The following is a 15,522-nucleotide window of genomic DNA, read 5'->3' as shown; positions in this document are numbered from 1 at the left end:
CCATTACAGTTGGAAACTTCAACAAAATGAAGATTCTAAGTCTGAGAGCTGAAAAAAGACTTAGAAGACTTAGAAGCTATCTTCTCCACCTTTAATTTTACAGAAGAGCAATCCAAGGCTCAGGGGAATAGGTGTTCTCCACATTCACAGAGCTATTAAATGTAGGAATCCCCCATATAGACTTTAGGGTTACGGTTACAGAAATGCCTCACCTGGTTTAGTAGTTATTTCTGTGTGTGAATGACTTTATAATAACAGATTCATTACAGTCCAGAGTGTGAGAGACTAAAGGGGCAATGGCATTGGAATTGGGCCTTATAGGATGTCAGGAATTAAACTGAACTTGGGCTCAAGTCGGGGGGAGTGCATACAAATACAGGTTAGAGTGAAAGTAGCAAGTAGCCGTTGATATGGTATTGAATATACATAAAGGAAGAGTGTTGGGAGATAAAGACTGGAAAGCTAAACCCGGGCCCAATTGTTGAGAATTTTGAATGCCAATCTAAGAATCTTGGACTCCAAACTATTCAACGTCCAGTTCCAAAGTGATATTCCTAAGGCTCAGATCTGAACACTCCTCTGCTCAAGAAGCTCCAGTGACTTCCAACTGCCTCTATGAAAACAAAAGACACAAATTCCTGTGTAGCATGTAAAACCCTTCAAAATCTGGCTCCAAACTTCACTATCTTTTCAGACTAATAACATTATTCTTCTAAGTCCACTTGGTTTCAGGCAAATTGACCTACTCCATCTTCCACCTAAGTAGCTTATATATACTTATCTGCAAAGATAGCACATTCCCTTAGTAAAATCTAAGTTCCAATAGGGCAAAAAAAAAAGAACCATTGGCAATTCAAACTTTTGATTCTTTTAGCTCCCAAGCAAATGAGAAAGGTAAGGAGGGGGTCATTAAAGTAGGAATAGAAAGAATGACTGGAGAGCTTATATAGATAGAAGGAATGGGAGATATCTAATGCATGCAGGCAATGGGGTTGACAGATAGAAAGAACCTTCTAAAAATTAGTTCTGTGGCCCCACAAGGAAATAAATGATCCTAATAATGAAAAAAACATGAGATCTTCCCCCAGAAGCAAAAGATAAGGGGACAAATCAGGCATATTTTCTCACACACAAAAAGAGGGTGTGGCAGCCTGTAAAATATAGCAATAAACAAAGGGGTGAATAAAAGGGATGACATCACTCCAAGATGTGAAACTTTTTAGTAATTAAAGAGACAGCAGATATTTTTCTGAGATATGCAGGGCAACACACATCTGACTACTTCAACCCAGATTGAAACATCATAGCAACATTAAAATAAGTTAGTAACTCTTGGCAAGCTACCCATTTCCCACAGTAGCCATTAGGAAAAGCCTGAGAAACAGTCCACCTACAAAAGTAGCTCCATGGGACAATATTTGGAGGGTCTGGAGTCAAGAAGAGTTGAGTTTAAATGAGGTCTCAGACATCTACTATTTGTATGACATTGGGCAAGTCACGTAATCTGTTTGCCTCAGTTCTGTCATTTTTTTTTAAATGTTAATAATAAGAGACCCTACTTCCCAGAGGACCAAAGGAGTTGTGAGGACCAAAAGAGATAATGCTTATAAACCTGTCACACAGTAGGTTCTTTGTAATTACTATGATGATGATGATGATGATGATGATGATGATGATGATGATGATAATGATGATGAAAGACTCTCCAGTTACAGAACTAGGGCTGAATTTGTTGAAAATTCAAGCAAATAGCAATCACACTAATGGTTTTAGGCTTAATTTTCTTTTTAATCTTTTCCCCAAGGACTGTGAAGTTTTCCTAAGGCCATCAGTGCAGTGTCAGTCAAGATTCTGACCTTTGGACAAAAGTTCAACTCACATTGAAGGGCTTTGGAATAGCAACTCAATACTCTAATACTCATGTCAGAAGGAAAAGGGTGAAGTGTCTTCAGTTTGCATATCTTGCACAAAACCCTCACAGACTGACATCCTACTTGTCCATCCTGTCTTTCTCATGAATTAACCACTAGTATCCAACAGTTTTTTTGGAGTTTCCTCACATTGTTCTGTCTTCACACAGATGCTTATGAGGTATGTAAGCTGCCCAGTCAGTGCTTTGCTCTCATTACATGACAAGCTTGTATCCCCCCCCATCACATTCATGTCTTCAGTTGATTCCAAATATAAAATACTAAGCTTGGCTCCTAAATCACTCCTACATGTTTCATAAGCCTCATCTATCCTTGGAAAGTGAAATATAGTACTGTGAGACAGAATTTAGTCAGATGGGTTTTATCCTCCACCCTTATTATATAGCCTCCGCAGGCCCTGGTGTCCTCATCTGAAGACCGAGATGATCTCAAAGGGTCTTTCTAGTTCTAAAACTTTATGGTTTTATGATGTTGTTTACTTACAATTTGGCTAATGAGTCTGAAACTTTACATGATATAAAACCTAATACACATTCCTCAAAAGATGTAGTCCTCCCGTGTAAAGAGCATTGTGGAAGGCAAATATTAATGTAGAGAGCAATAGAGTGCCCTACAAAACTATAAGTCCCAGTCATCCTAAAAGATAAAGGTCATTTGGGTTCCTCCATTGGGAGTCCAGACAATTGGATCTGCTGGGAAGGGTCCAGGGATTTTGTAATAAAGCAGATACTAAGTACCTGAGTCCACTTTGGCAGAGACTCAAAAATCACAAATCAGACTTGGAAGCAACCTAATTTCTCAGGGTTTGTAAAAGACAGGGAACTGGTAATGATCAGAATCAGATATCTATTCCACACCAGGGCAAGGCAATACAATGAAGATTTCACCTTACCTCATTCCAGTCCAAATTGAACTGCAAATGAGAGAAGCAAATGCACAAATGAAATTCCTATGATATTACATTACTGGATACATATCCCAAGGAAGTCCATGACCAGAAGGTTCAAATTCATGAAAATATTTAGAATAGTACTTTTTATAGTAGAAAAGAACTGAAAGCAAAGTATATGCCCTTCCATTGGGAAATGGCTGCATAAAACCAATATTCCAATATTTTTGGAATATTACTATGATTGTAAATAATGATCATAATAAATACAGAGAAGCATGTAAATAATACATACAATAAATATAGTTCATTATGTGAACTGAAGGAAACTGAAGTAAGCAAAACCAGGAAGATAAGACATATAAAGACTACAAGATAAGAAATGGAAAGAACAAAAACAAAGCAATCAAACCTGAATGCTGTGAAATTATAGTAACTAAGCTTGGACCTTAAAGGAGAGACATGTGAAGGCAGCTTCTCACCCATTTTGCCAAAGTGAGAGACCATGGTGCAAAACATTTGAATATTGTATCAGACTTCTTTGATGTTTTGGTTAGTTTTTCTAAATTCTTTTCTTTTGATAAAGGATGTTAGATATATTGTAAAATAAAAGTGATAGAAACCAAAATATAAGAATAAAATTTGTTTTAAGAAAAAGAAAATCATTTGTGACTTTTGTTACCAGAGAAGGGAGGAGGGTCTATCTGTTCTATTGAGAAGTGAGACCTTCCATCTAAAGCAAAACTGTGCTTCTTTCAGAAAAATGAAGCTAGTTTCTCTCTTCAACAGCAGGAAACAGATGGGAGCCAGATCACATCTGCCTCATGTTGCCAAAGGGGAAAAAAAAGTTACATAGAATTATATTTCTCAACTGAGTCCTTAAATTCACTGAATATTTCTGCCAAACCACAGACCATTTTCTAAGTCTAACTCCCCTCCCTCATGCAAAAAGTTAAATACACATCAGGTGTCCTCAAGACCATACATCATTCAAAGGCAGCTCCCCTCTAAAGGATGTTACTCAATGAGTCATATCTCTCCAAAACAATAACAATTGTCTCAGAACAAGAGCTTAAAGTGGGCAATGAACAATGAACTGGAATGATTTCCCCAGGGTTCCAGCCTGACAACACCCACCTGCCATTTTGGAGGGAAAGAAAATAGAACCTGGATGCTAAAGGGAGAAATATGAAGTGGGGGGGAGGAATTAAGAAAGTAAAAATGGAAGGGGAGCAGAAGGGTATAAAAGATGTTCTAGACTTTTCCACATTAATAAAATGCTATGGTTGGAAGGAAATTTAAAACTCATCTAGCCCAACCTCCTTACTCTGTAAGTGAGGAATCTGAAGCCCAGAACAGTTATGTCTTGAGCAAAGTTGTAGAGCTAGTTAATGACAAAAACAGAATGAGGACCCAGGTTTTCACTATCTCCATTAACTGGAGTCACACATTCATAAGTGAAGTGACTCCTTAAAATATACTTTTCTTTCCTTCCCTTCCATCCTTCCCCAAGCACTGCTCTGAACCCAGACTTGTTGAATAATTGATCTTTTCTGAATCTATGACATCATGTGCTATAAAAATCAAGTGTCCAATGGCACAAGTCATAACACATAGTCAGTTGAAAAAAGACCAGAAGTCCCCAGTAACAAAGATAGCTGTGATAAACAAGCATTTATTGAGCACCCACTATGCATCTAGTGCAGAAGATATAAAGACCAGATATGAAAACATTCCTGCTTTCAAGGAGCTTATGTTCTATGGGAAAGAAGCATGTATTCATAGAGGAGTATACAAAATTAATACTGGGCAAGAGAACCAGTAAAAGCCTCATGAAGAAAATAGCCTTGAAATGAGTCTAGAAGGAGACTCAGAATTCAAAGAAACTGAAGATAGAAGGCGTGTTATGTGAAGGAAAAGTGGATGCAAAAATATTGAGATCAGTGACAGAGTGTTCTTTTTAAGGAACAGTAAAAAGGAAGAAAGTCAATTTGACTGGACTATAGAAAAAAACAACTTTGAAAGATTTAAGAACTCTGGTCACTGCAATGATTAACTATAGTTCTAGAGGACCAGTAATGAAACATTGACACCCACCTTCTAATAGAGATAATGGACTCCTGACATAGACTAAGACATGTTTTTGGACATGATCAATAAAGGAACTTGTTTTGCATGAATATGCATATTTGTTACTAGAATATGCATATTTTTTCCAGTTAAGAAATAAAAAAGAAGAGGGAGAATAGGATTTTCCCACCTCTAAAAAAGGAGAAAAAAAGAAAGGAAAGAAAATCACAGAAGGAAAACCAGAAAGAATTATAGCCTAGCAGAACAGTTTTGACAGAGAAAAGTGACCTATGTAATGGCGATTTTCAGTTTCATGCACATTATCTCCTATTTTATACGTATATGGAAATATTCATTTATTTTGTGCTTCTTAAGTTCAAAGTAAAAATTAAATTAAATTAAATTAATTTTAAGGGATAAGTTGAAGCCAGACTGTGAAGGGGTCAAAATGTCAAATAGATCTTTTTTGATCCTAGAGGTAATAAGAAGCACCTGGAGTTTACTAATTAAGGGAGTGAGAAAAATTCTTCCCAAAGATACCAAAGTGAAGGATAGATTTTATTCCACCAAAGTAGACAAGCATACCAATGGCAGGATCTTCGGATCTGCACTGAAGGAGTATCAATTCCAGTATCAATTCCAATTAATCAATCCAGTCAATCAAACAACAAGCACTTGTTAAGGGTCTCCTGTGGGAGGTGCTAAGGAAATAAAGTCAAAGAATAAAACATCCTTCCCTCAAAGAGCTTATATTCTAATGAAGACAACAAGTATGCAAACAAGTATATTTGTTTCTACAGAATAAATATAATTCAAAATAGTTCCATATAAGAAAAATTGAGAGGCAGGACATTAGCAGTTGAAGAACTCAGAAAAAGCTTCATGGAGGTGAGGAAATAAAAAATCCATGAACTACTGAATAGTTCAGATCAAGAAGCCAAAATAAAAACAACAACAACAAAAAACCTTCAATTCCCACTTGTAACCAGAAAGGTCCTGAACCTCCTGATGAAATTCCTGCAGTACACCTCACTCTACCTCAAGTTCTCAAAGGCTAAACCAGGTCTACTCAGCTAGAAAATCTTCCTGTGCAAGTCTAGTAACAGATTCTGTCTATACTTTGAGGACCAACCACACAAAGTTCCAAGAGGTTCATTACCCAAAAGTTGACTGGAGATCATACATTTTTCAGTTTCAACAACTCACAACGGCTATAACTTTCATATAGAAAAGGTGCCCCCACTAATGAAAGCATAAATCCTAGAAAGGATATGACAAATAAGTTTTTTTTAAAGTTATGTTTAAACTCCAAAATTGGAGTTCTGTAATTGTTTGTTTTCCAAAAAAGGGGAGGGGGAGACATTATATATAAAAGGGGGAAGCAAATCTAATATCATAGACTTTAAAATTGTGAGGAATTTTGGAGGCCATCACATCAAGTATAACTAACTCCTTCCTTTTTAAGGAGTAGGAAACAGAAGTATCATATAACAAGGGTCATACAATTAGTAAATCTCTGAAGCAAAACATAGTCCCAGTTCTAACTACAAGAGCAGTGCCTTATATGCTTCTTCCTATTCCTACAAAGGATGCACTTCCTGTATTCACATAAGAATGAATGAAAGAGTAAAAAATCTGAGATCCTCTGAATATACTGTTCAGATGGAATCTTAAATTAATATGCACTAATATTAAATCAGGAATGTCTCAAGCAAACTGAAGCCAGAGTATCACTTTCCTCTCTTATTTACAAAGGAGAAGGGTAATGACTGCAAACTGTTACATATACTATCAGACTTCATTAATGTTTTGAGTTTGCAAAATTTTGGTCCCAAGTTTTCTGATTTTGATTTCATCATTCCTTTTATCACACTAGATTGCCAGCTTCAGTCTAACTTTCAGGAATTCATAACAAGCTAATGCATCCTGAGCCATCACAATGGCCAACAATATTATTTTTTTAAAATTCAGAACCTCCAAGAACCTAAAGGTAGAATGAGAAGAAAAAACAAATAAACAAAAGCCCACCACTCTGTAAGTTGCTGAAATCCCCTATCGTAAATCAGAGAAAGGAAAATGCATTTGAGATTGAAAGTCATAATATATGTAAAGCATAAGGCAAACTTTAATAGGCTACATAAATGTCAGCTGTTATTACAAGTCAGTCTTTGTAGATAGGGCTTAAGAAAATACCAGTTTAGAGAAATCACTCCAGTTTATAGATTTTTTTCTTCACTAGCTTTCCTCATGCTTATGCAGTTAAGGACAATTACCACCACTACTCCAGAAAAGTGCAGTACTTCTATTTATAGATTGTACTTTCCACATCCATTAACATTGTTATCTGCCCTGAGTCTAATTTCTTTCCGTTTGTTCTGATTTCCCTCAAGCCCTTAGGTCCTAGCTGCCTTCATGGTTGGGGCAGAGATTACAAAGAATGAGCTCAAGGATATGAAGCCTTTGGTTTAATTGGCCAAAGGCAGATCATCTCTAAGTAGAATGCCTTTCCCTATAAAATCACTCACATTTTTGCACTTACTTTTATTAACTACAGCATTTTCAATTCTCATTTAAACTGAAAATCCTCAATTTAACTTTCATGAAAAGATATACCTTAAATGATGTTTGATTTTCACATGTCCTATGGAACATTAATATTCTGTTCCTTCCAAGAGCAGTACAGAATCTTAAATACCAAGACTTCTTTTAACCAAAAAAAAAAGAGGGATGGGTATGAGGAGCAAATCCATGCTTTTCATAATGAATTTTTGATTAAATTTGTCATACAAAAACAAAGACCATAAACAAAATGCAGAAAACTGCAAGCAGGACACTGACTGGTGTAACAGAAGACCTGCAAACCGATTCTAATTAATTTCATTGTTCAAATTACTGATCTACTATCTTGGTCATATAGGACAAACAGGTGCTAAATTGCACCTCCCTTTTTCTTGGAAGAAAGAGAAGACATTGGGAATTTATAAAATTGCTTACACTATCATCCAGTCACTGAATCCAGTGTTTTTAAGTCTATTTTATTTTGTCTCATAGGCACCTCAAAAGAGGGGGGGTGTGAATAACTGGAAACTAACAGAAAAAGGAAAGATATCAATAAAACATTTTAAAACATAAATGTGTGCTCTTCATCTGGATCTTTAAGAATTTTGAGGATTGATCATTTGCCATCAATAATAGTAATTATTGTTCATACTAATAAAGTGGTTTCTGTAGATCACTCATTTCATATTCACAATAATTCAGTGAAGGAAGTAGCAAAAATATTATTATTCCCATTCTAAAGATGGAGAAAACATGGCTCCAAAAGATTAAGGAGTTTGCCTAAGTTTATGCATTTTGTAAGTTAAAGAGGTAAGACTCCAAATTTACTATTCTCAGGGCAGTAGATGAATACCATATTTGTGTTCAAATGCTATTCTTAGACATATAACTGTGTGTTTACCATACAAAAAGGACAGTTACAGACATCTTCAAATCTTTTCTTTAATGATGTCTTAGTGCTGCACAAACCCCGTAGAGGAATTTTATACAGGTGGTGTTCAAACTCTTATGAGGCACCAAAAAGGTGCTCTTCAGCTGGGGTCTTAATGTCTATCCCCCAAATATCCTCAGTACACTCAGGACCCTCATTGATCATTCACTTAAAAGTACTGCCAAATTCCCAAATACTTTTTCTCCTTGGAGCTCAGAAATGTGTCCCCATTAACTTAGATAAGCAGAGATATTGGGGACTGGGAGAGAAGCCACCCCAAATTTTTGCTCATTTGGTAAGGTTCCACAGGCTATAGTTTGGAGAAGTAGGAGCCAGCTGCCAATTCAACATTTATCAAGCATTCATTTGTGGCCTTCTGGAGAATTATTGGAGTGTAGCTATTAATATCATTTTAATCTGGTTTCATTCATAAATGTTTATTGTGGCTAAAGAGTGAATATTAACTGAGCTAAAGAGTGAATATTAACATGTTGTTTTCATGGGTGGCCCAAACTAGGCACAGTTATCTTTAATACATTTGTGGCAGGCATGTAGTAAACTTTAAGAAATGCTTTTAATTTATCTTCCTAGCTTTCTGGGACTTCTGAACTTTTTTCTTGGAAACTCCAGGAAGTTTGTAGACATGATACAAACTCACTTATTTTCTTAACATCTCCATTAGTGAGGTAAGGGACACATAGTATTCTGACTAATGACTACAGCCACAGAAACAAATAACAAAAGCAAAAGTAGTCTATCCAAAGTCATAAAAAAACAGTTTGGTGCTGGACTACATAGTCCATTCCTTCCATTTTCCAGATGAGAAAGCTAAAGGTTATTATTTGCTCAAAGTCACACAGGTGGTAATTAATAGAGATGTGTTTCAAATCCAAGACCTCAGCATCCAAAGTTAGAGCTCTTCAAAGATATTAGGTGGTGTAGTAAATAGATGCCTGGGCCTAGATTCAATAAGACCTGGGTTCAAATTTGACCAGAAAATACCAGATGCATAACTTGGGCAAATCACTTAACTCAGTTTGACTCAGTTTCCTCAACTGTAAATTGGGAATAAGAATATTCACTTGCCAAGATGGTTATGAAGATCAAACAAGATGTTTGTATGGTATATAAATGGTATATAAATGTTAGCCATATTCTATTTTCTTTCCAAAGCAGCATTTGTTTAGTGACTATCCAGTCTTCAATGATTCTCATGCTCTAGTGGAAAGAACTCTGAATTTGGAGTCATAGAACCAAATCTCAGCTCTACCACTTACTGCTTATGTGACATTGGGCAAATACATTAACCATAAGTGAACCTTTAGTGTAGTAGGAATTGGGATACTAAAGAAGCAGTTTGAGTGCTGCATTGGCATCCACAAAAGTTAGCAAATCCCAGAGGCAGACCTCTAGCACACTGGGTAGATTCTCTACAGATGATTTATAGAAAGAAGAGACCCAGAATAGCACAGGAGCAGCAGTACGAGGGGAGGGGGGGGGGGGGGAGAGGTTTGATGACCTCTGAGGACTCTTACAACTTTATGATTCTGTGATTCCTGGCTTTGGGTCTCAGTTTCCTTAAAATGAGGAAGCAAAACTAGATGATCTCTGAGATACCCTCAGGCTCCAATTCCTAAAGAGTAGCAGTACCAAAACCAAAAATTCTTGGACTTTCATATCCTCTGAATTTTCTAAAGTGTGTCATCGGGAGGGTAAGATGGGAGGCGAGGGGAGCAGAGAAAGAAAACTGGTAGGAAAATAATAGGAAGAAGGCCCAAGTATAGTTTGGATGCTCAAAAAAAAGGTTTCTAGAAAAGTTAAGATTCGGTAAATTGTCAGGAAGTCGGACAAAGAGGGGAGAGAGAGAGAGAGAGAGAGAGAGAGAGAGAGAGAGAGAGAGAGAGAGAGAGAGAGAGAGAGAGAGAGAGAGAGGAGAAAGAGAGAGACAGAGACAGAAAAAGACAGGGAGACAGAGTACTACAGGCATAAGCACTCTGCCTAATTTATCCAACTACACCAATTCATTATCAAGCACGACTTAGTTACAGCCACATTATTAGAAGAAAAAAAGGGGAGATAGAAAAGTAGAGAGCCGGGAGTGCAGGGGCATTAACTCATCTTGCAACTGCGGGCTGGCTGTCAGAAAGGGATGTGCTCTTCCCTGTCCTGTCACAAATGTCATTCCCAAAAGTCAGTTCCACTTAGAAATTGAAATTGTCTCCCTCCAACACACACACACACACACACACACACACACACACACACACACACACACACACACACACACACACACACGAGATTATTTTAAAGGCACTAACATGCTGGGGCAGGGCTTTATCTAACTCCTTGTTTCTGATCTCAGGCTAGATGGGGAGAACAAAGAAGGCACTCCAGCTCCGGAGATCTCCGCCTTGGGGTCCCAGGCACGTCCCCTTCAGTCCTGGGCGGCGTCGCCCGACACATCCCACCGGAGCCAGCTTACAGGCTCAGTTCCGTGCTCCTCCCAATCCAGCAGGGTCCTGCGCGCCCGGGCTCTCTACCCCTCAGGCTGGGTGGAGTTGGGGTGGCTCTGTGTGTGTGTGTGTGTGTGTGTGTGTGTGTGTGTGTGCCTTTGTCCTCCCAGCGGGCACCCCCCCTCCCGGACATCCCCTCTGTGCCTCCCTCTACGCCAGCGTCCCTCACCCCAACCTCATCTAAACGCAGTTTTCCGCGAACATTCTGCTCGGCCCTTGCCACAGCTGCCTCGGCTAGACAGATTGCCCCCCTTGCCCCCCAACTACAAGCATATGGCAGAACCTCTGGGAAAGCCAGGCTCCCCCCCCCCCCGCCCCCGCTAACCCTCGGTGGCAAGCGCCCGGTGCCCGCCTTCGGAGCCGGGGCGGAACGCAAGAACCTCCACCGCGCACCAGTTCAGTCCCGACACTTTTTGTTTCCAGAAGCAGGGAATGGGGATCCGGAAAGGGGGGAGCTTCGGGAGGGCGCCCCCCTCCTCCGGGAAGGCTGGGAGGCCATAGGCACAGATTCACTTTTCTTTTCTTTTCACATTTTTCTTTTCTTCTACAAACTTCGGGGTAAGAGAGTGAGACGTTGTGGTCCCGGCGGCAGGTCCAGTCCCTCCCCAGCCCTGATGCCTGGACGGTCGGTCAGTCCGGGTCCCTGCTCCGCCAGCCCGGGCCAGCCTGGCCGGCCGCGGGCCCCCCGCTCCGAAGGGGCCCTAGAAAGGCTCGGGAAGGGAGCTGGGGGCGGGCGGGGTGCCCGGGTCCTGCCCGGTGGGGTGACCGGCGGGCAGCGAGTCGCCCCCTCTCTCCCCCTGAGCCCGAGCCCGAGCCCAGCGCGAGCTGCGGACGCTCTTTACCTCTCACTCCTCCAGGCTCGGGAGCTCCCAGGAGAAACTTTGTCATCCACATGAGGCCACCATGGTCAGTTCAGCTCCCGGGGCTGGGGAAAGCAGCGGCGGCCGCTGGACGTGGTGCTGGACATGCTGTGTGCGAGACGGGGAGAGACGCGGAGAGAAGAGCGGGGATCAGCCACCCAACAATCAGCCCCATTCACACTGGAATGAGAGGAATGTCAGGCCTTTACCTACTGCCCAAATCATAGCAACCTCTGCTGGGTCCTAGTGGTGCACCATGTACCCGCCGCCGCTCGGGTCCCCAGCGGCCCGGGCCCGAGGAACAGGGGGAGGGGGCAGGCGCTGGAATCCGTCAGTGTAACCCTACACTTTCAAACCCACCCCTACCACCCCAAGCACGGCTGCAGGGCCCTAATGCCCGCCTCGTCCCCAAAACTTTTCACCTCCTCTGGCATCCTTGGAGACTTGACCAGTGAACTTGACAGACAGCCGAACTCCTTGGACCCTAAACCATAAGTCCAGCGGTGTCCCCTAAATGGGGAGCGCTCTCCTTTAGAAAGAGAGACGGCCTCGATTGTCTAACTTAGAGCCCTCGCCTAATTACTGACCCCGGATTTTCTCTTTTCCTACCTTCTCCCTTCCCTCCCCCAAACCTCCCAACTCACCGGCGCCAAGGCGAAGCAAAGGAACAGAAATCCGGATCCAGATTTGTCCCTGGACTCCGGGTAGGGTTCTGCCTACGGTTTTGTTTAGGAAAAACAAAACAAAAAAAGCCTCCCAGGTGAAAAGGTTGAGGTGTTTGATGTCCTGAATTCTCTTTTATTTTCTTCTTTGTATTCTCCCTCACATCCCCCCCCCTCCCCACCCCCGTCACACGTGGTTAGACTTCAAGCATCGACGTGCCCTCTTACCAACAAACAGGAGAGCTAAAAGAGTCCCGGGATGCCTAGGTGTTAGACGTGGATGTAATACAAGTTGCCTATAAGCCTCCAAGAAATTCTTGGCCTGACAAGAGGCCACGCAAATAACTCAAGGAAAAAAGCTTCTGTTTCAACTTCGGATTCTCTGAAAGGACTGACAAATATTCACCGTTTCCCCAAAGATTTAAAGGAGGCAGTTGCGGGGGTTGGGGGAGAAGGGGGAGGGGGCAGGATGAAATGATCACTTCAATGCCCAAGCATTTCCCCAGCCCAAGGTACTAAGAGCAAAGCGATGGCTACTGGGATAACTCGGAATTTCAGCCAGGAAAGGTAGGAAACACCACGGAGATGCCAGAGATGCCACTTCCCTTTCCCACCTGTTCTTTTCCTTCCCCGATGCCATAACACTAGTCCACACCCACATCCTGTGATGTCTGGATTAATGCAGCTCTATTCTAATTGATCTCTTTTTTCACCAGTTTACCCTCTTCCCATTCCCCAAAACCAGGGGGACACTGGCCTCAAATTAATCATCAACTACAATGCAACTTTCAACATGTTGCCTCAAATAATTTTAATGTATCACAATCACAGAATGAACTCTAAACTCAAAGGTTTTTCATTCATTCATTTAACATTCACTGAATATCTTTGAGAGGATACTCTGTGTGGCAAGGTATGTGGTCTTAGAGACAGGAAGACACATATCCGAGACAGGAAGACACATATCCATATCATGCCTCTCTCCATTCTACCTGTTTGACCCTTTTAATTTTTTAATGTCTCAGTCAATATGCATTGGATCTGCCTCCTAGAAGTTTCCACTGTAGTAATTTTCTTCAATGATGAGCTTTGATAGAACCAGATCCTACCTCAAAAAAAAAATTGCTCAATAATTATCCAATCTATTGCCAAGGCCTGTCAAATTTTGCTTTTGTAGTATTTCTTGAGTATACTTACTCTCCTCTGACACTGCCACCAGGCTGAAACAGACCTTTATCATCTTATTCCTGGACTACTATAATAGCTTGCTTGCTGGTGGTTCCTTCTGCCACAAGTCCATTCCAGTCCATCCTCCACTCAGTTGTCAAAAGCTTCTGTCCAAAAGCAGGTTTAACCATGTTACTTTCCTAATCAATAAACACCCATAGTTCCCTATCACCTATAGAAAAAATTATAAACTCCTCTCTTTGGCAATCAAAGCCCTTCAAGCCTAGTGTCCACCTAACTTTTCAGTCTTCTTACACTTCACTTCTTCCCTCTGCATTCTTGAAATTATGTTTTGTTAGTTTACTTTTTAAATAGAGACACTGTTCCTTGAACAAGACAATCTATCTTTAAGTCTTGGCTAAAACCTCACCTTTTGCAGGAGCCTTTTTCCAATCCCTCTTAATTCTAATGCCTTCCCTCTGCCTAATGCCTTCCAACTTATCCCACAAATAAAATATGACCATACATGGTTGTTTACATGTGATTTTCCTATTCCACTGTGAACTCCTTGAGGGCAGAGACCAAATTTTGACTTTCATTGTTTCCTCTTTATTTAGCATAATAGCTGATAGGTAGGTAGGTAGATAAACATTTAAGATGTGTTTATGCACTGACAAGAAAAGGACTGGATGCTGAAGTAAATAGAAAAAAAATATGAAAATAGGAATCCTTCCATCCAGAAAATTACCTGTGCAAAAACTTCTAGTTGTAGAGATAAGATATACACACACTGAAACAGTTAAGTAGCAGCAGCATATCTTAAGTGCCAGAAAAAAAGTGTTAAGAAAGAGTTTCTGTATGAAAGATTGAAGGAGAAGAATAGCAGGAAAGTAGGAGTTGGCATTTGAGCTAAGTCCTGAAGGATGAATAAGATTTTAAAAAGTAGTAGGGTGTTGGTAGGCAAATGTATATGAGTATACATATGCTCAAAATGTGTAAGTCTAAAATCTCCATGGTTTGATACATTTAGGAGAAAGTATCTGGATTGGGGTATTTATATTAGGAAGTGGTTTAAGGCAGGTTTGTGTGGATAAAAATAATGAGCTCAGAAAACTGGAGGATGTAGGGAGGGAAGGAACCTTAGTGACAATCTAATTCAATTCCCCTCATTTGACAGATGAAAAAATTGTGGCCCAGATGCAAAATAAAGTTACACAGAAAGTTAGCTACTTGAGCTAGAGAAAAAACTCATTACACCCTCCCAAGTGGCACCCCATCACCACTTAATTAATTAATTGATATTTAATTATTTAATTAATTAAGAACCCAAACTCAAATTAACAGTTCTGGTCATTGCTGTATTGTTTCCCAAGAGTATTGCTATGTCAACCTATATTTTCTGTCATGTGTGAGGATGAGGTTAAAAAGTATGCTTTTGTTCCCACCATTTACTTTGTCTGGCAAATCCTCTTTCCATTCCTTTTTTACCTGTTAAAATCCCAAAGATAATTTTTTAAAGCCCAGTTATTGGAAGACAGAGATCATTCATGTTTATACTTCTGAAGCTGCCCATTGTCTGGAATCGAGGTGAGCATACACCAAACATCTTTACGAAATACTGATTGTTTCTAGAAAGCTTATTAAAATGCAAACCTTGGGGATTTCCCTGGTAAGATGGCTGGCTAAGAGGCTGCTTATGTAATGGAGTCTAGTACATTTGCAGACTCCTCAGCATGAGGACAGGGTGAGACACCTCAGATGTCTTTCCATGTGGGGAATGCCATAGAATTGCTTTCCAGGAGAATCATGATGAGACATAAATGTAATGCCTTGGAGAAACTGGAGCATGCATGGACATTCTGTAACTGGTTTTGATTGGCAAGAACTTTTTTCTATTGGCTGCATAGCCAGAATTGTCAAGTGTTTTCAAAAAAGGCCCG

The 15,522-nt window shown here is 40.3% G+C and overlaps 1 protein-coding gene across 5 annotated transcripts in view; it reads right to left on the bottom strand.

Moving 5' to 3' along the window:
- AMOTL1 (angiomotin like 1) overlaps positions 1-15,522 on the bottom strand; it is a 214,382-nt gene that overhangs the window by 124,140 nt on the left and 74,720 nt on the right. Inside the window, exons 1-2 of one of the 5 annotated variants that reach the window (XM_074216486.1) lie at positions 12,398-12,529; positions 11,736-11,933 (exon numbers count right to left, since the gene is read on the bottom strand). The exons of 1 other annotated variant lie outside the window; for it this stretch is intronic. In XM_074216486.1, coding sequence (XP_074072587.1) covers positions 11,736-11,787 — 52 coding nt within the window. In that variant the 5' untranslated portion in view covers positions 11,788-11,933; positions 12,398-12,529. Of the gene's footprint in view, positions 1-11,735; positions 12,052-12,397; positions 12,530-15,522 lie in introns of those variants that run through there. 3 more of the 5 variants (XM_074216487.1, XM_074216488.1, XM_074216485.1) reach the window with 3 other exon arrangements.

Source organism: Macrotis lagotis, chromosome 1, assembly GCF_037893015.1.
Source record: "Macrotis lagotis isolate mMagLag1 chromosome 1, bilby.v1.9.chrom.fasta, whole genome shotgun sequence".
NCBI classification, from domain to species: Eukaryota; Metazoa; Chordata; class Mammalia; order Peramelemorphia; family Peramelidae; genus Macrotis; species Macrotis lagotis.
This window is presented reverse-complemented; position numbering and strand designations above follow the sequence as displayed.